Source organism: Castor canadensis, chromosome 1, assembly GCF_047511655.1.
Source record: "Castor canadensis chromosome 1, mCasCan1.hap1v2, whole genome shotgun sequence".
NCBI classification, from domain to species: domain Eukaryota; kingdom Metazoa; phylum Chordata; class Mammalia; order Rodentia; family Castoridae; genus Castor; species Castor canadensis.
Window position 1 is genome coordinate 154,429,911 of NC_133386.1, and position 21,399 is coordinate 154,451,309.

General features: G+C 33.6%; 1 protein-coding gene across 23 annotated transcripts in view; it reads right to left on the reverse strand.

The window, feature by feature from the left end:
• Positions 1 to 21,399, reverse strand: part of Sox6 (SRY-box transcription factor 6) — a 576,267-nt gene that overhangs the window by 248,517 nt on the left and 306,351 nt on the right. For 21 of the 23 annotated variants that reach the window (XM_074042103.1, XM_074042097.1, XM_074042114.1 and 18 more), the window contains one exon: positions 1,791 to 1,880. The exons of 1 other annotated variant lie outside the window; for it this stretch is intronic. In XM_074042103.1, the coding sequence (XP_073898204.1) occupies positions 1,791 to 1,880 (90 nt within the window). Of the gene's footprint in view, positions 1 to 1,790; positions 1,881 to 17,063; positions 17,533 to 21,399 lie in introns of those variants that run through there. One more of the 23 variants, XM_074042199.1, reaches the window with a different exon arrangement.

The window sequence follows — 21,399 nt, forward strand, 5'->3', positions numbered from 1 at the left end:
TTTTAAAGAAATAATAAAGAATCCAGGAAAAAAGTAAAGAATTTGAAAAGAATTTTGTATGTGTTTCACTTTAAGCATTTTGAGCATCTAAGACTTTACAATTTTTAGATTTTGAAGTCATAATTAAATATAAAGAAAGATGAGCTGTATGGGGGGAACATACCCTGAAGTATAAAAACTCAGTGTTGAGTCATATAAAATTTTAGTTTCTGCATTACTAAGAGAATGCAAGACCCCCATCATTCATGCTGGCAAAAGCTTGCCTTTGCATAAAGCATTTCTGTTCTCACTGTTACAAAACCAATGACTTTGGAAAGGGAAGAAAACACAGAATGACGTGCAAAGTAGCACACACCATGTTATTGCAGCTGGATAGAGAATATGTCACTAATGACTTTCTTTTTACCCGTCAGTTATAAGTTGAATTTCTTTTTTTCCAAAATAGCCTGTATGAGTACAAAACAGAAGCAGATAAATTTGAAATAATATTCAATTTCCACTTGATTTTGACACTGTACTAGTTAATGGAATGAGTTATTAATTGTTCATTGGGAAAAGAATGACTTTTCTCTTCATTTGAGTTGAACACAACATACTCCAACATTATACTATTTTCTGTAGTAAAACCAAAATAACATTTTTTGTGAGATACTCATTGCCAAATTGTCATCTTAACTGAGATGTTATCCTCAACCAACAGCAAGATTCAAGTAAAGCTGTTTAATAATTTCAGAAACTAATGTAAGTTCCTAAATTATTAGTGCAAATCAGAGTGCTTACTGTAAGAGATGACTGATGGAATTGATGAATGACCATAGATTTCATTCATGATACAAAAAACTAGGAATACAGCACTCCATCTCCATAAATAAATCATCAAGAGTTTGGCTACACAAGAAGTATAACTTTTTGACTGATAGGCTTAATACTGAACTAGTCTGGGATTGTCTACTTAACACGTTTAAAAATAATAACATGAGTGGGGGTGTAGCTCAGTAGTAGAATGCATTCCTAGTACATGGCCTAGTGCTTGCTCTAGCACTTGCCTGGTTCAATTCCAAATAAATAAATAAGTCAGAGATCATGAAATACTAAATCCTATGAAATCTGTTTGAGAATAACCAATCTCTGATCCTACAGACACATTAATGTCTAAGAGCTTTACACACTTAATTCTCTCAATGAACCTATGAAGTAGATACTATTATTATCCCCATTTTAAAGACAAGAAATATGAAATGTAGAAACGTCCAGCAGTTTGCCAAAAGCTGCACATCTAGTAAGTGACAAGAGCCAGCAAGTGAACCAAGGAAAACAGGCCTCAGAATTCACCCATAAACCATCATATACATTACATTCCACAGAATTTTTTAAAGGTGCTATAGGTAACCTCTTTTGATCAGAAGAAATTCAAATTAATAATTTGGATTCCTAACTCAAGCTATCATTATGATTTTAAGAGGATAAACTAAAAATATCTTTAACTTAAATTCCTCTTCATTTTTTGACATAACTGTTTTTCATCCCAATACTTTCTGTGAAGTGAATTCATGAGGTAGTATGTACCATAAAATCATCTGTGTATGGACTGATACCAAGAGAAGACAGGATTTTCATTCTGTAAACCCTACCAAGAAAAAAAGTTCAGGGACTTGTTATACATCTACCTTCTTATATATAATTGAGTGTTAGAGGTAAGAAATTTAGAGTTTTATAGAGAGATCAGTAAATATGTCATTATACAAAATAATATCTGAACATTGATATATTTGATGTTTTATATATTGTACCTTTAATTTCTCCAAGAAGTTCACTGGTATTTAGTCTTTCCATTTTTTCCTTCCAATCTTTTGAAAGTAGTTTTTCCATGCAGGAGGAATCTATTAAAATATAAAAGTAAGCATTAAAAATATATGCATATTATAAATTCAGAAGGCCAGATTATGGAGAAATTCTTGCATTTAAAAATGTAGAAAGCTTTTTTGGCTGCTGTTGTTTTAACTCTGCAATATAGGCAATTCCATACTCTATATATTACAAAATACCACAACTGAGTTTGTTTTCCCAGAACATAATTTAAGCTATGGCCCAGAGATAAAAAGGATAATGCTCAATAATCTTTTCCTAATTCTATTAATCATAATTACTAGAATTCATAATTCTGTTAATCAGCAGTCATCATTTCTTAGGCTAAGACAGAAACTATGCCTCTTTCTCATTTTAAGTTCAGATGATATACTTTTAGTCCAGGTGATTTTTTAAAGTCCAAGCAAAATTTATGTGCTGTATAAGGAACAGTGACAGATCTTCAAGGGAGAAGAGGCCAATCAACCTGTAACCACTTAGTCCTTAACAAAGAAATACAACTTTTGTAAAATACTCATTTAGAGCAAAGTAAAAAAGAAAACAAAGTCAAGATGTTCTCTGTGCCCTACTAATAAAAACTGCTGTAATTTTTTACAAAACACACATATTTTGTTAAGGAAACCACATTTTAAGCATCATTTGCTTCAATGCATTTTTAAATAACATACTAAATTATAAGGAGTAATTATATTTGTTTTTATAAAGATTTATAAAGGTTACAGAAATCCAAACTTTACAATGTCCTAATAATTATCAAAATTTTCTCTATAAGTTATTTTTTCTCTATATTCAGATGGATTTGCAACTGGGGCTAGTGTTTGCACCTACTTTAACATTTTAAGCCTCAACTCTTAATAAATAGGCCATGTTTCCAAAAGTGAATGCAGATTCAAATACTAAATGCTAAGTGCAAAGCATACGCCCATTCAACTTTAACATTCCAAGTGTCAAGATTCTGATAACTTTCTTTTAAAATTATATTTAAAATGGTTACCCCAATTCCAAATGCCTTTTCTCTTCCATATCAGCACCTATCGACTTGGCATTTCCCCTTTTATTTTTCCCCTTCAGCTTCTAAACCTCCTTGAATTTTTCAGAATGACAGTTAGGTCAAGAAGGCTCTCAAGGGCTTTAGAAGCTGGATAAGCTTCAGAAAAAGGTAGCGATCCCGCTTAAGAGATGAGAAGTCCACTGCAATGGTTAGAGCGCATCGGTGGGAACAATTAGCGTCTATTCATGACCCAATCCGTCAATCAAGGAATGGATGGAATCCAGATCTGTGTGTCATGAAATGGCTGATGTGGAGCAACCACACCAGCCGGCTATCACAAAAGCTGAAGGTCTTTCTAAATAGAAATTCTATTATACGCAAGCTTTCTGACTCTTCCTAACTTCTCTCACCTTCCTTCCTGCCTTCCTTCTGTCTTTACATTCTCTCCCATTATTTTCTTAGGCTTTAATAAGTGATTCTCTGTGGTTCAAGATTAGATTCTGAGTGACCTTCCAATGGGGAAGTTTTTATTTAATTGGCAAATGGTCTCCTGTTATTTTTCTATTTCAAATTCAGAAGTGGGGTATATATTTTGTTCTATATCTATATTGTGTTCATGCTAAATTCATAAAAAGATAAAACTGTTTTAAAAGTTAAGTAGCAAATCTACAAAGACATGCCTATAAGAGATTTTTTTTTCTCAAATCAAGTTTGAATTTCTGAGAGACTGGCATAACACTAGATTATAAATAAGGGAAAAAAACAATAAAAATCTTGAATTTCATACCCTACATAGTTTTGTTACCTTTTTTTAACACTTTCATATATGTTGTATCATTGTGTTAAACTGATATTTACTGATGCAAGTCCAAGAGCATAAATTGTTTGGTTAAATTTTGAGCTGACAGCATATATTATAGTAGCCAAAGACAAAAGCCCAATTTATAAGTAATGATCACAAATTCAGAGCAAGTTCATACCTACTAGATACATAGTAGATGTAAAAACAGACCAAAATATGTCTCTCATTTCTATAAATAGACTTGAAATCTTTAAAAGCATCAAGAAAAGAACGCTGAAACTTCATGGGAGAAAACTTCCTATATGGACAACAGGAACACACACTTTAAGCATAAGTCAAATCATGTGGACAGTTTTACATAAAAGCTACTCATTAATAAAATGGTTAACAACTGCAAAGCATTTTGTATTCTATTAGAAAATTAATCCTTATCCTAATGCTGATTTAATCTATCTACATGTGTTCCCATTTCAGTAGAAGAGAAACTGAGAGAAGAAATAAAGCAAACTGTATATCTGCATTTACAGCTACAAAAATATTTAGTAATAACTACTAACCAGTAGTTATCTGCAGGACAATAAAAGTCACTATACACAATCTTATCAACATTTCATCTTACTTCTAGGAGATTCCAAGAAGTTTCAAAGCTTAAGAAAATACTTTGAAAATCTCACAGCTTTCTTCCCTAGTTAACAGACTTAAACCTCTAAGAGCTCATGTACCACAATTGGTGCTAAGCATCTCCCATGTTATAATGTAAAGCAAGAAAAGGGGCAAGTACTATAGAGGCAGAAGATACTTCTTCCCCAATGAAAGTTTCTGATTAGAAATACTGAAAAATGGAATAGGTACAAAGTTACAAATAAAAACTTATATTGTCACATTTCCTACTCCATTAAGGAATGGACTGATTTACCAGGTAATGGTGTAAACTAAAAGTAGGATTCACTTCCCTTCTGCTGCATCCTTCAGCTACATTAGTAGGACACTAGCTTTACCTAGAAAATGGATCAAATCAGACTTTGCCCTATTATGATCTAGAACAATTGCAGAAACCAAAGAGGTAAGAATAAGTAAAGAAGATGAATTTTTCATTATGTATGCAGAGACAGTAAGACAAAGCAGAACAGCCTTAACAGAGTAGGCACATACGATTCCAAACAGAAAAAAAGAAATGACATCTCCCAGGTAATTTTGGACTATATTCCACATTCAAATATTTTTTTAATTAATTTATAACTCTCACAGTTATGGTGGCCCAAAACCCTCCCAACAATGAAACAAAATGCAGTAAATTTCATTACCTAAGTTTAGCTATTCAGAGTTTAGTGACTGAGTTGTCTTCAGCTGAAAAAAAAAAAAAACAGAAAAGGAACTATATGCTTTTTGGAACTTGAGATAAAAGAATCACAAAATTATAGTATAAAATACCACCATCATTACATATATAAAAATAAATGTAAGTCATAATGCTTCTGTATTAATATGGCATTTCATAAAATGCCAAGACTTTAAAATGCAGGATCTTACATTTATTTTTGCCTAATTTTATTAATAAGGGGAATTTTAAAAGGACTATCAAAATTCTAGCACATAGGCTGTAGGTATGTTTCAAGCAGTAGAGTGTCTGCCTAGCAAGCACAAGGCCCTGAGTTCAAACTCTGGTAAAGCTAAAGAAAAAAAAAATCTTAAGTTGGACTTTTGTTATCTCCCATATTTTAAACAAAGATGTAAAGTTTGGATAAATTATAAAATAGTTCTCTGTTGCATATTTTCTGGGAGGGAGTTTCTTTGCAAATTTAAGCTTGTCTTTTTCAAGAAACTTACAATGAAAAAAAGATTCAGGTCTATTTTTTTAAAAATAGTTGCATAGTGGGTTGTGAAGCAAAGTTTCTCCTTCCTGAGTACTCAGGTTTCAGACTAGATGTGCTTTTTCATGGTTTAGTAATGTTTTTGCCTGCTAATATTTTTATGGTATAAGAGAAATACAAAGTGAGATTATGTAAGATATTTATTTCCTAACCTGTATGATGATATTTTAGGAAAGGTTTTTAAATTACACCTAGTTAAAAAAAAAACTTTGACAATTCTAACTTCTATTCTGCACAAAATAAAGATTTTTTTCATATGGGTCAAATAGAGTAAATAAATCATTATTAAAATTAAAGCATGGGGAAGAGAAAAGAATGGTGGGGAAATTTTTATTGTACTTTAAAACAATTTACTATAAGTAAACATTCATTTTTTTTAACCTCAATGTGAAATCTAAGGTCAGAAGTGCTAGATTAGGAAATTCACATAGAAAAACATCTTTCAAATATTTTAGTGAGAAAAAACAATGACTGCTGTCTCTATATGCAGATTTTATTAACTCTTAAGAAAATAATAAAGCCTTCCCTTTCATTTTTACCACAGGAATCCTAAGTTTCAAATGCAATAATTTTTCTACATATTTAAAAACAATGCTAACTTATCAAATGTACACATGACTTTGGTTTGCAACTAAATCTGTCAATATATATTTATATCCCATTGATCCTCCACCCACATTCTTTATCAGGAAACATAAAGATACACATGCCAGTTACTGTACATTTTTCCACAGTGGCAAGTGCCCCACAATACAGTGGGATAAAATTGGAGGTTGGAGAGCTTGAAGAGCACTCCTAAATTTTAATTAAAACCCTCCAAGCTCACTAAAAATAATTAGACACTGAAATGAGCCAGTTTTATTTTGAAGTCACTATCTATAACGTACAAAGCATTCTCTCTCTCTCTCTCTCTCTCTCTCTCTCTCTCTCTCTCTCTTCCTAATGAAACAAATGATTTTCCAAAAAAGAAGAAGGGAATATAAATAGAGGCTGCTTTCAGGCCTGCTCTTCATGAGGGAACTGACACAGAAGTCAGCAGAGTGGGTTTTTCAAATAAACCTAGAAAAACTGCCCCACCAAGTATCTAAATCACTAACAAACTAGAGAAAAAAGTCAGTCTGCGAAAAACACGACATGTTATATTTGCCAATATTTTTTGATCCAAAAGCCAAACCTTTAACCTCTTAAATGTTTTTGCTATCTTAAAATATCTCATACAATGCTATATTCCATCCTATTTTTAGGCACACAGCAAGAGAAAGCATGCCTTTCCCATACAGCAGGGCAATGATATAAACGTCAACACAGATGCTCTGCCAGGAAGAACTGGACTTCTCAAGCACTTGATCATTAAGGAATGCACCAACTGTTTTCGATAATCTCGTGCCAGCTCCCCTTTTGCTCCACACTCCCCTCTGGGAGTGGCAAATCTTGTCCTAGTCCTAATTTTTCATTTTACTCCCCCATAGTACCCCACATCTCCAAAAAGATGAGAAATGGCATTTATGCCTAGCAATGAAAAAGCAGTCTCACTTCCCCAAACAGACCAAAACTTTAAAACAATTAACCCTCCCCTCTTCTTTCAGATAAATTACTAAGTATAAAATGCAATCTGTTTCCTTTGTTTACTCAATATGAACAATTTGTAAATGACTCAAGGATAAAATTCAGAAAATGTTTCACTAAATTAGAGCCATTATAAACATGCTAATGACTCAATGCTCGAGTAAAACATGCATGATCGGTGTGAAGAAACAGACTTAGTTCCTGTAAAATTCTGTTGTGCTGCCTTAAAATGATTTGGTCATTAAATCAGATATATTCCTTCCAGGAAAAATGTTAATTCCACAACCACTTTACAAAACAATACGCTGTGAGTGTGAATGTGTATGTGCTTTGCAGGGTGGGGAGATAATGGGAGGTTTTGGAAACCTGCTAGATGCGAAATTATGGCATGTTCATACAAAAGAAAAAAAGCCCCACATTTGAAATTTGCCAAAAAACACACATAAAAACATTAATTGTATTATTCTCTCTATATATTATTTTTATGTACCAAACTTTTTCATGGGCATTCCTAACAACTGGTTCATTAACATACATACATTCATGGTAGTCACATTGTTCTGTATAAGCAGGTATAAAATATCTTTTTCATGTGCTTTCCAAAGCTGCCTGAAATCTAAAACATTAACAGAAGGATCATTCCAAAACAAATTCTTCTCACATACCCATCAAGGCATAACTACTACCACTGCCAATAGAGTAAAGAAAGAAAACATACAGCAGGTGATTCAGAGGTTTGTGGCCTGCTGCTGGAGCTAGAAGACATTTCAATGATTACTAAGACTAACAACCACATTTCAGACATGAGGAAACACAGTGAAGATAAGGAAGACACTGCTGGGGAAGTACCTCATTAGTAAGTACTTGTATAGCATGTGCAAGGTCCTGGGTTCAAGCCCCACTATTACAAAGAAGGAGGAGGAAGGAAGGGAGGGAGGGAAGAAGGGAAGGAGGGAAGGAAAGAGGGAAGAGGGAGGAAAGAAGGAAGGAAGGAAGGACAGAAGGAAGGAAGGTGAGACAGGAGCTGGTGGCTCACTTCTGTAATCCCAGCTATTCAGGAGGCTGAGATTGGGAGGACTGAGGTTCAAGGTCAGCATGCAGAAAGTTCAGGAGACCCTATCTCAGCTAATAGCTGGACATGGTGGTGTGTGCCTGACATTCTAAACTACTTGGGAGGATGAGATCAGAAGGATCATGTAGTAGACCACCACAGACTGAAAGTTTGCAAGTCCCCCATCTCAATAGAATAAAGCTGGGCATGGTAGAGTATGCCTATTATTCCAGATACAACAGGAAGTGTAAAATGGGAGACTGCAGTCCAGTCCAGCCTAGGCAAATGGTGAGACACTATCTTCAAAATTACAAGAGCAAGAAGGGTTATAGGCATTGCTCAAGAGCATCTGGAGAGGCATGCTAAAAGTTCAAAGTATTGTCAAATCTCCTATCTACACGCAGTTCTGGTGGCCTTCCTGTTCCTTCCTCCATCTTTGTCCATGCTTTACCTTTTTTTAATTAAAGTCTTTCCTAAGTATCATTCACTGAGGATGTGCTTAAAATACTGTTGAACTCAAAAGGTAAGTCCTTCGAAGACAAGTTTTCTTTTCATATAAGTACTGTGTGCTAAACAATTGTGTCACTGGAGCACCGAGTTTTCTTTTCATACACAGGAAGTATATTTTTAAAAAAAAACAGTCTTAAGCCTTGATTTTTCAGTATGAGATCTCAAATGGCCACAGTTTTAGTAGAATAAAAATGTCCATTAGGAACTATCGCTGACCATACTGCTAAAATATTATTTCTCATCCACATCTTCTTTACACCCTATTTTCTGCTACTGTTCTTTGGGATCTGCAACTGACTACTTTATTTTTACTTTTTCAAATACATGTTTAGCTAGTTTTAAGAACCAATATTATACTATGGAAACAATATTTAAATAATTTTTGTGTGTTTAATGTGTCCTATCTTCCTTCTTTTGGGAAATATTTCTGGATACCATCATTGATCTGATGGAGTTGTCAATCATAGTCTGTTGCCTGCCTTCTAATGCTCCTTCCAGCCACCAAAAGAAGTTGACCAACTCTGCTGGCATATAAGTAGAGTCTGCTATGAGTAAATGAAGTAAAAAATACAAAGAAAATTGAAAAACAGAGATAAGAGTAGGTAAGAGGAAAAAAAATCTTTCCATCATGTTGTCACACTTACATCTAAGGACAGCTAAAGCCAAATGCTATTCCTGGGAGTTTTGGTCATATAAGCAAATATATTCCTACTAATTTAAGTCTTTGTAAGTTGTATCTTTAAGAAATGTAAAAATGAAAAATGTAACAAAAGTATTATATTCATTCAAATGTGTTATATTCCAAATTTTAACCACCTGGAAATCACCAGAGCATTAACTTATTGTTGTACCACATTAAAATATAAACTCTATTACCTTAAAATAAATCTTTTGTTTTATTGAAAGGTATGCAAAGGCTTTAAGATAAACTGTTATAGCATGGTTATTTTGTCTATATGACTTGATATTTTGTAAACAAGTTGCCACCAAAAAGAAAGCAGAAGAAATACAGTGAAAGCTGTGGTTCATTAAAAAGAAACAATAAAACAAAACAAAACAAAAAATACCTCACATCTGAGAGCAACAGACCCTAATTTCAAGGTTTTATGCTCTCAAAATGACTTCATTATTCTGGTTAATTTACCTTATATTTAATGCTATAAAATTAAAATATAAAATAAGCTTTTACTAATAAAATATCCCTTTTTATGTTTTATTTATATATTGGCAATCCATAAAAGATTGAGCTAATAGAAGGCAGATCTCTAATCTGGTTTTTAGATTCCTTCCTAGTTTGGCCCTCATGATCCCCCACCTACATGAAACTTCCTTTTGCTCTCTATCCAATGACACCAAACATGTCTCACTTCTCTCTACATACTTGTGATTTTTCACTTCTACCCTTTGCTCATGCCACCCTCCTGACCTGAATGTCTCCCCACTTCTTGACACTTATGAAAAACCCTCCTACATCACCTACATTATATACTACCTCCTCAATTTTGCTTTGATTCATCACTTCAAACATAAATTCTCACTCATCCTCCAAAAAGGAAAATAACACTTACTGAGCACATATTATCTCTCTGGAATTGCACTTAATAAATATTCTTTTAATTTAGCAATTCATTTAGCTCTGAATTTCACAACTTTTATATCTACTATTACTATTTACCAGTTTTGCCACCATGTGATTTAGTACATGCTAGTTATGCTGCTTTACCTAACTAAATATTAAGTTGCTTGACATTCAGAAAATGTTTCTGACACCACTTTGTGTTTCTCCATATTGCTTAACCCAGATCTCTGAATACAAATGCTGAAATGAATGCCTGAAATACTAAAAAATATCATTTATTAATGTATCAATCAATGATAGAAATATTTTTTCTGACCTTTGTACTGTTTTACTTGTTCTTAGTGAATTTTAAGAGTTTCTATATATTCATATGTTCATATATGAATACATATTATACATTTCTATATTATTTATTATTTAAAACACTGTATGCATATTTTTATTTATATCTGTACAAGTTTTTGTCAGATAAATGTATTATAATATTTTTACCTATTCTGTAACATATCTGTTTATTTTCATAAAGTGACTTTTGAGGAACAATAGTTTTTATTTTGATGTCATCCAATTACTAGTTTTTACTTTGTGTGTGTGTGTGTGTGTGTGTGTGTGTGTATGTGCGTGCGCACGTGTGGGTTTGTGTGTGCAATACTGGGACTTGAACTCCTGGCTCCATTCTTCCAAGGTGGGCACTCTACCACTTGAGCCAGTCAGCCAGTCCTAGCTTTTTCTTTATGACTAGTGTTTTCTTAGTCTTCTCTATGAAATCTTTGTCTATACCAAAAAAACAAAGATTTTTTTCCTGTTTTCTTCTAGATGTTTTATCATTTTAGTTTTATATTTAGTGCTAGAAGTTTTATAATTCTAGCTTTATATTTACGGCTATGGTCCATTTTGGCTTTTTCTGTGTGTGTGCTATAAGGTAAAGAACAGTTAATTTTCTATTCCACAAACATCCAATTGTTCCAGCAACATTTGTTGAAAAGACTATCTTTTCTCTGGTAAGTTATCTTGGCATCATTGTTGAAAACCAGATGGCTCTGTGTGTGTGTGTGTTTGTGTGTGTGTGTGTATGTGTGTGTCTGTTTCTGAATTCTGTTCTACTGTATTGATCAATTCATTATCCTTACACATACACCAAGCTGTTTTGATTGTTGTAGCACTACAGTATATTTTGAAATCATATCAGATAAGAATTTGTTCTATCTTAAATTTGTTTTGTCTGTGCTAGGTCCTTTGCATTTTCACATAAATTTTAGAATTGAATTTTGGAATTTTGATTGGATTTGCCTTGAATTTACAGTTCAATTTAAACTTTTATTATTGCTTAATATAAGCATTTAAAATTTAAACCTCCCTCTCAGTTCTGTCTTAACTTATATCACACATTTTGTTAGATTGTATTTTCATTTTTATTCAGTTTTAAATATTTTATAATTTTCCTTGTTCCTTCTTCTTTGGTACATGGTTTATTTAGAAGTATGCAGTTTAATTGCTAACATTTTAAGATTTAAAATTTTTTTCTTTTGTTACCAATTTGTAACATGGTAACATGTTACCATGTTTCATGTGACCAGAGACTACACTTCTTTTTTGATGCTACTAGGGTTTGAACTCCAGGCCTGATGCTTGCTGGGCAGGCCCCCTACCAGTTGAGCCACGCCCCAACCCTTTTTGCTTTATTTTTCAAATAAAGTCTTGCTCCAGCCAACCTGTACTACAAGCCTCCTATTTACATTTCCCACATACCTGGAATGAGAGGCTCAACTTTATTGGTTGAGATGGGGTCTCTTAAATTTTTTTCCTGGGCTGGCCTTGATCTGTGTTCTTACCAATCTCTGCCTCCTGAGAAGCTGGGAGTTAGCCACCATGCCCAGTGAGAATATATTCTTTATAATTTCAATCCTTTTGCCTTTATTGAGACTTGTTTTATTGCCTAGCCTATGCTTTATCTTGAGGAGGTTCATTATTTATTTGAAAGAATATGTATTCAGAAGTTTGTGAGTGTAGTTTTCTATCAAGATCAATTAAGTCAATTTATAATTTAGTTTGGGTCTTCTAAATTCACGAGAATTTTCAGTCTACTTGTTTTATCAAACTTGAAAGAGGAGTGTTGAAATCTCCAACTATAATTAAATTGTAGTGTATCTTTTTTTCCATTAATTTTGCCAGCTTTTTGCTTCATGTACTCTGAACCTATATTTTTATGTTTTTTAATTCATTTTATTTTTCTTCTTTAGGATCCTTTTTTTATTTTTTTAATTGTTGTACTGGGAGTGTATTGACAAAAGTGGTTATAATATATCATAGTTGAATTCATCTTCTCCATCATTCTCCTTAATCTCCCCCACCCCGTTCTTAGAATAGTCTCAACAGGTCTTGTTTTTTCCACTTTCATACACAAGTATATATTTCCAACATACTCACCCTCCTACACCTTTTCTTTATATCCTCCCCCCCTCCCACTGGTACCAACACCCAGACAGGACCTGATTTACTTTCCTGTTCTCCATTTTTGACAGAAGACATTTTTATTAAAAATAGCTATACAGGCCACCACTGACGAATGGATTAAGAAAATGTGGTATCTATACACAATGGAATTTTATGCAGCCATGAAGAAGAACAAAATGTTATCATTCGCTGGTAAATGGATGGAATTGGAGAACATCATTCTGAGTGAGGTTAGCCTGGCCCAAAAGACCAAAAATCGTATGTTCACCCTCATATGTGGACATTAGATCAAGGGCAAACACAACAAGGGGATTGGACTTTGAGCACATGATAAAAGCGAGAGCACACAAGGGAGGGGTGAGGATAGGTAAGACACTTAAAATATTAGTTAGCATTTGTTGCCCTTAATGCAGAGAAATTAAAGCAGATACCTTAAAAGCAACTGAGGCCAATAGGAAAAGGGGACCAGGAACTAGAGAAAAGGTTAGATCAAAAAGAATTAACCTAGAAGGTAACACACACACACAGGAAACTAATGTGAGTCAACTCCCTGTATAGCTATCCTTATCTCAAACAGCAAAAACCCTTGTTCCTTCCTATTATGGCTTATACTCTCTCTACAACAAAATTAGAAATAAGGACAAAATAGTTTCTGCTGGGTATTGAGGGGGTAGGGGGGAGAGGGAGGGGGTGGAGTGGGTGGTAAGGGAGGGGGTGGGGGCAGGGGGGAGAAATGACCCAAGCCTTGTATGCACATATGAATAATAAAAAAAATAGCTATACAGGGAATTTCAGTTTGACATTTCCATGTATATATGTATTACAATCCCAACTGTCTGAGCATAAATCCTATACATATTTAGAAATGTTATGCTTTCTTGATGAATTGACTCTTTAATCGGCATGAAATATGCTTCTTTATATCTCTGACAATATTCCTTCTCCTGTAGTCTACACTCGTGTTAATATATCGACCTCAGTTTTCTTACCATTACTACTCACAGGAGTACAATTACTTTCAACACATCTAGAGCTTTGTATTTATTACCATTCCCACAGTTGTTTGTTTTTCTTCATCCAATCTGGTTATCTATACCCTTATAAAATTAATATGATTAGTTCATTTATATTTAATATATTTTTGCAAATACAGTTAAATCTATCATCTTACTAATTTTTCTGTTTTTTATCTGTTCTGTGTTTCTTCTTTCCTCTTTTACTATCTTATAGTTTTTATTTACAAAATTTCATTCATCTCCTTTGTTAAATTTATTTCATTATTTAAACGGTTTGTCCAGCATTTACATAGTGTATCTTACAAGAGTTTCCCCCAAACATTAAACCATATCAAATACAGTGGAAGAAACTAAAAGTGCCCATCTTTTGTATTATTGTTGTCATATATATTACTACTGCATGTTTTAAATACCACAATAAATTGTTTTCATAAGAGTCAACTATATTCTAAGTAAATTATTAGAAATATGAATTTCTTTTATTTACCTTCACAGTTACCATTTAGAGTACTCTTTATTTCCTTTTTTAAAAATCTGTCCTTCCATCTAGTATTAACTTTCTTCAGCCTGAAATTTTTTTCTTTAAAATTCCATTCAGTGGTAAGGAATTTACTCTGCGATAAATTCTCTGAACTTTCATTTTTCTGAAAAGTCTTTATCTCACCTCAGATTTAAAGAATATTTTTTGCCTATTATAAAATCTAACATTGAATCTTTTTCTTGTTTTAGTATTTCAAAATGTATCAGTGCAATATCTCTTGACTTGAATTGTTTCTGAGGGATTTTTTTTTATTTATTTCATTTTAAATAATGTATCGGCTACTTGTAAGATTCCCTTTCATAATTTTTTAGCTTTTTGTGTAGTACTGAGGATTGAACCCAGAGCCCCTCACTTGCTAGACAAGTACTCTACCACTTGAGCTGTATCCTTAGCCTCAGCAATTTTATTTTGATTTTGTGTTTATCTTCCATAGAACTGGATCTTTACATTTTTTAACAAATTTGGGATTTTTGAGCAATTATTTCTTCAAATTTTTAAAATGTTTATCTTCTTCTGGCACTCCAATTATACATATAGTATACCATTGGTTCTCACAGGCTTTGAAGTTCTGTTCATTTTCTTATGTATCTTTTCTCTCTGTATTTCTATTTGGATAATTTCTATCATACTGTCTTTAATTTTATTTCTCTCTCTTAATCTGTAGTTGATTACCTATAATTAAATTCTCTGTTTGGGGGTTTCTGTATGTTCTTTTTTACTGCTTCCATTTCTCCTTTCATTAATATTTTCCTGTAAATACTTGAATGTATTTATAATAGTGTTTTTAAAGTCTCAAACTGTTAATCCCATCATCTTTGTAACTTCTAGATATTTTTGTATTGATTGGATTTTTTCTTCTGCTTATAGTTCTTATTTTCTTGTTTTCAATAGGTATTTTACTGGGTCCTGGACAATGTGTATATTATATTTATATAGTTTTGAACTTTCTTCTGTTGTGTATTCATTTACTCACAGCTCATCTTGACCTTTTTGAGGCTTGTTTTAAATCTGTTATGGTGGTTATGAAATATTCTTTACTGTGAGGATGGTATATCCCTACCCCAAAGGTGTGGCTTGGGTGGGGTGGGGGAGGAGGGCTCTCTACCAAATGTCTGTATATTCATTGATGACATGTCACTGTAGTAAACTGGAACTTAAATGTCTCCCAATAGTGTGTCAGCCCTGACAGTTTGTCAGTTACTAGTTTTTCTTTTCCAGGTAGTTGTTCTATATCCAGCCTCTTGTAGTCACATATTACTTATGTGTAGCTTAGCATTCAGACAGTGACTTAAGGGACTCTAGAGATTTCTGCACCTCTTTCTCTGCATAGTTCCCTTTGCTCTCCAAATCTACCCTAAAATTTATAGCTACTATAATTTCCCCCAAACTCTGATTTATGACTGCTCACTTCAGTTGCCCTCCCTACATCAGGGTCTGATAAATGCTGCCAAGTAGAAAGCCATAGTATTTTGGGGGTTTACTTTGTTTTTCTCTCTCATATATTACAAAATTGTGCTTCCTATTTTCTAATATCTTAAACTAGTGTGACATAAATTAATGAAGATTTCTTGTCTGTACTAGGAGGTTAATTCTAGTTCTAGTTGTTCCTTTATGGCCAGAAACAGAAGTAGAATATGAAATACTATTGTTTTAGTAATAAAGAGAAAATAAGTTATCAATGTTAATATTGATATTATAGAGATTAATAATAAAAGGTTAGCATGAAGAACTGTATCACAATACATTTAAAATTTAGATAAAATAGAAATTTTCCTGCAACATATATAAACCAAAAGAGCAAACTGAAATAATACTGTATCTATTAAAGGCATTGAGTTTATAACTAAAAGTCTTTCCACTGAAGTGACTCAGTGGTGTAGCCCCAATTGCTACACCAGTAAATTTGACCAAACATTCATAGAAGAAATAATACCAATCTAATGAAAACTCTTAAAGAGAATGTAAAAGAAAAGGTAATGTTACCCAACTCATGTTATGAGGCCAGTAAAACATTGAGAAAACATTATGAAAAAAGAAATTTATAAGCCAAACACCTTCATAAACCTGGATACAAAAACCCACAACAAAATATTACCAAATATAATCTAATAATATAGAAAGAGGAACAAGAAGGACTTATTCCAGGAATGCTAAATTTCTTAAAGATTCAAATAATATTCAAAACAATGCATTATCATAATAAAGGTGAAAAATCTTATGATCATTTCATTAGCTGTAGAAAAAGCACTTTATAATATTCAATACCCATCCATGATTCTTAAAAATGAAGGACTCTCAGTAATCTGAGAACAGAAGGGTATTTCCAGCAAACATCATTAATAGTAAAATACTGAATGTTTTCCTCTGAGTTCAAGAACAACACAAAGATATCTGCTCTAACACATCAATTCAATATTACTCTGGTGATCCTGGGCAGAGAAATAAGAAAAAGAAAGAAAAAAAAATGTGGTAGACTTCTAGTTTCAGGTCTAGCATATAAGAAGCTTACAAGTCACTGTTCTATCCAAATAAGTGAAAAGCTTAACAAACTAAAAAACCAACAATTCTTCTTAGATCCATCAGAGAAGTAAGGTCATATAACAAACTGCTGTCCACAGAATTGAGGAGACAGACAGGTGGATACCAGAACCACAAGTGATAAGCGCAGATACCCATGAACAGAACCTCCATGGGAAGAAGGGTTACGTATGAAAACCAGGACTATAATTGATGAATTGCTGGATGCTAAGTGTGGAAATTTCAAGAGTTAAAAACTGTAGGAGTCATAAGAGGACCTCCTCTTATGTGAGTTTTACCTCTAGGAGCAATAGCAGGTCTTCACTATGAATAACAGAGAAAATCCCCTTGTGCTTCCACCAGGGGTGAGGAAGAAACATTCTGTTCTTAACAAGAGCTGCCCTCAGAAGAAAATATTTTACTAGAGTCTAACTTGCCAGGGTTGCATCAGAGCCCAACAAATCTAGAGGAAAGGGAATACCCAAGTCTAAATTCCACCAGCCATCCTGTCCCACCTAAGGAGGAAAAATAATGAGAAATATGGTAAGGTTCATAGTCCATTGGCACAAAAACTTGAAACCTAATGATAAGATTATGTAATGGTTCCTCACTGTCCCACCATACTCTCTCTCTTTTTTTAAACCATGTTTTCTTTTTACCTCATTAATCATATCTTCGACCAAAAATTGCAAGACCCAATAAAAGGCAAAACACACAGTTTGAAGAAATGGAGCAAGCATCAGAACCAGAGTGACATATGGAAGGAACTCGAGCATTATCAGACCAGGAAAGTGTTTTTTTTTTTTTCACTTTTCTTTTATTAATCATATGTGCATACAAGGCTTGGTTCATTTCTCCCCCCTGCCCCCACCCCCTCCCTTACCACCCACTCCACCCCCTCCCTCTCCCCCCCCTCAATACCCAGCAGAAACTATTTTGCCCTTATTTCTAATTTTGTTGTAGAGAGAGTATAAGCAATAATAGGAAGGAACAAGGGGTTTTGCTGGTTGAGATAAGGATAGCTATACAGGGCATTGACTCACATTGATTTCCTGTGCATGGGTGTTACCTTCTAGGTTAATTCTTTTTGATCTAACCTTTTCTCTAGTAACCAGGAAAGTTTTTAAAGTACTTTCTTAATATGCTACAGGTAAATGTAAGCAACATGCTGAGATAGATGGATAATGTAAGCAGAAAGAAATTCTAAGAAGAAAATCAAAAAGATGCTGAGAATCAAAAACATTGTAACAGAAATGAAGAATACCTTTGATGGCTCATTAATATACTGGACATGGCTATGGAAAGAATCTTTGAGCTTGAGGATCTATTGACAAAAAACTCCAAAACTGAAAAATAAAGGGGAAAAACTGAAAACAAAGAACAGAACATCTAAGCAACAATTATTGATAATTGTCTCAAATTAACGTCAGACATCAAACTACAGATGCAGGACGTGCAGAAAACACTAAGCATGATAAATGTCAAAAAAGGCACCTGAGTACATCACACTCAAACATTAAAAATCAAAAATTAAGAGAAACTACAGGTTTGCCTATCAAGGAAAAAATAATAATTATAACTGACTTCTCAGAAAATAAGTCTTCACTCATTTAATAATTCCATAACAGAGTACACATACAAGGTATTTATTAATAAGAAGAATTAATATTTGCCTCACAGTTCTGATGGCTCAGAAGTCAAGATTATAGAGCTACATCTGATGAGGACCTTCTTTTGCTGCATCAGAACATGGCAGAAGGCATCATGAGGCAAGCACAAAAGGCAGGAAAAGAGACCAAATTCCTGTTCATTTTTTCTAGCTATTGCACTCCCACGATTTAAAGTTTTCATGAGGCAGCATTCACATGACCTAATCACCTACTAAAGGACCCACCTCTCAGTTCTATTGCATTGAGGATTAAATTTCCAACACAGGAACTTTGAGGAACATATTCACACCATAACACCATGCAAGCAAGAAGTGTTTCAAGTGATAAAGGAAAAAAAGCACTCACTTAGAATTCATTACTCTGTAAAGTTATCATTCAGAAATGAAGTGGAAATAAAATATTATCTCAGACAAACAAAAATTTGGGGAATGCGTTGCCAAGAGACCTGCCTTGAAGGAAAGAAGGAAGATGACATAGGTCAGAAATTCAGATGTACATAAAGAAAAAAAGATTACTAAAGAAGGTAAAATAAAAAGTTTTATTTTTTTATTTTAATTGATGTAGATGTTTGTTCAAATTTAATTTAATTATTAAATAGTATGCAATTTTCAGTGATAACCAATAGACAGAGACTGCTGCATAGCAACAAACTAGAACTAATTACTACTTACAATAAGTATTCATCTAGAGACATTATGTTTAGTGAGAAGAAAAGACACATGAAAGTTATATTTCCATTTATGGGAAGTAAAAGAATAGGTAAAGTTAATTTATGAGAATACTGATTATCTTTTAGGGTTTGTGATTGAGACAGAGAATGTTCTGTTTCTTGCTATGGGCAGTATATTTGTGCAAAAATATACACATGCAAAAATTTATCAAGAGGTATATTTAAGATTGTGCATTTTATTATATGCACATTATGCCTCAGTACATAAAATTTTTAGATAAAAATTATTACCTCATGTTCAGGCAAATTCTTATGGAATATATGGTATACCATGAAGTGGAAAAGAAAAGCATTTTGCAAAGTTACTTCTCCACTTGAGAAGTATCTCAAGTTGAGGTGAGATGTTTAACCTATCAGGTCTCCAAAAACTACTCTACAGACAAAACTATCATGCAAGACAAAAAGAGGTTATTTGATATTTGATTATGGATGAAGGAAGTGAAAGATATAGATAGATAGATAGATAGATAGATATAATGAAAAACTACAAGTCACTAAAGAAAGAAATCAAAGAGACATTAGAATATGGAAGGGCACCCCATGCTCGTGGATCAGCAGAATCAATATTGTGAAAATGGTTATACTACTGGAAGTGGCCTATATGTTCAATGCAATCTCCATTAATATTCCCATTGAGCTATCTTATACAAACAAAATACCTTTTTTCAAAAACAGAGAACAGGAAAGCAAAACAGGTCCTGTCCAGGGGTTGGTACCAGTGGGAAAGGGGAGAACATAAGGAAAAGTGAAGGAAGCTGCATGTAGTGGAAATGTTGTGTACTCATGCATGAAAATGGAAAAATGAGACCTGTTGAACTATTCCAAGAATGGGGAAAGAGGGGATAAAGAAGAATGATAGAGGGGGTGAATTCCACTATGAAATATTGTAAGAATTTCTGTATATGTCACAATGTATCCCCAGTATAACAATAATATAATAAAAAAAGAAAATTCCAATGACAGTCTTCACCAAGATAGAAAAGTCAATCCTACAGTTCATGTGGAAGCACAAAATACCTTGAATTAGCCAAAGCAATCCTGAGCAAAAAGAGCAATGCTGGAGTATCACAATACCTGACTTCATACTATACTACAGAGCCATAGCAATATAAACAGCATGGTACTGGCACAAAATCAGGCATGAAGACCAGTGGAACAGAATAGATGATCCAGACACAAACCCACATGGCTACAACCATTTCATTTTTGACAAATGAGCCCAAAACATGTGTTGGAGAAAGATACCTCTTCAACAAATGGTGCTGGGAAAACTGGATACCTGTAGAAGACTGAAACCAGGTCCCACTCTCTCACCTTGTACTAGCATCAATTCAAAATGGATCAAAGATCTTAACATAAGATCTGAAACTTTTAAATTATACCAGGAAAGACCAGGGAATACAGTGAAGCACATAGACATACATGATAACTTTATGCATATAACTCTAATAGGTTAGCAGTTAAGAGAAAAGATTGACAAATGGGACTGCATCAAACTAAAGCTTCTGCATAGCAAAGCAAACAGGCTGCAGAGACAGCCTACAGACTGCCAGCTATACATCTGACAAGAAATTAATGGCCATAATATACAGGCAGCTCAAAAAATTAACCCTGTAAACAGTCAACAACTCATTGAATAAATGAGAAAATGAACTGAATAGATAATTCTCAAAAGAAGTACAAGTGGCCAATAAATACATGAATAAATGATCAACATCATAAAAGAAATACAAATCAAAAACACATTGAGAGTTAACATCACTCCAGTCAGAAAGGCTATCATCAAGAACACAAACAACAACAAATGCTGGTGAGGAGGCAGGAAAAAGGAACTCTTGCACTGTTGGTGGGAATGTAAATTAGTGCAACCACTATGGAAAGCAGTATGGAGTTTCCTCAAAAAGACTAAAAGTAGACCTACCATATGATTCATATATATATTCACTCTTGGCATACACCTGAAGGCATGTAAGTCATCATACAATAGAGACACACCCATGTTTATCACGATACTATTCACAATAGCCAAGGTTTGCAAATAGCCCAGATGCCTTCAACTGATGAATGGATTTTTAAAATGTGGAATATATACACAATGTAGTATCATTCAGCCATACGAAAGAATGAAATTTATACACTTAATTTTAATTTATGTTTATTTTAATTATTTACCTTGTGTTCTGCCACAGATTTCAGTTATTTTTAACATATGGACATGTCTTGATATATTAAGAG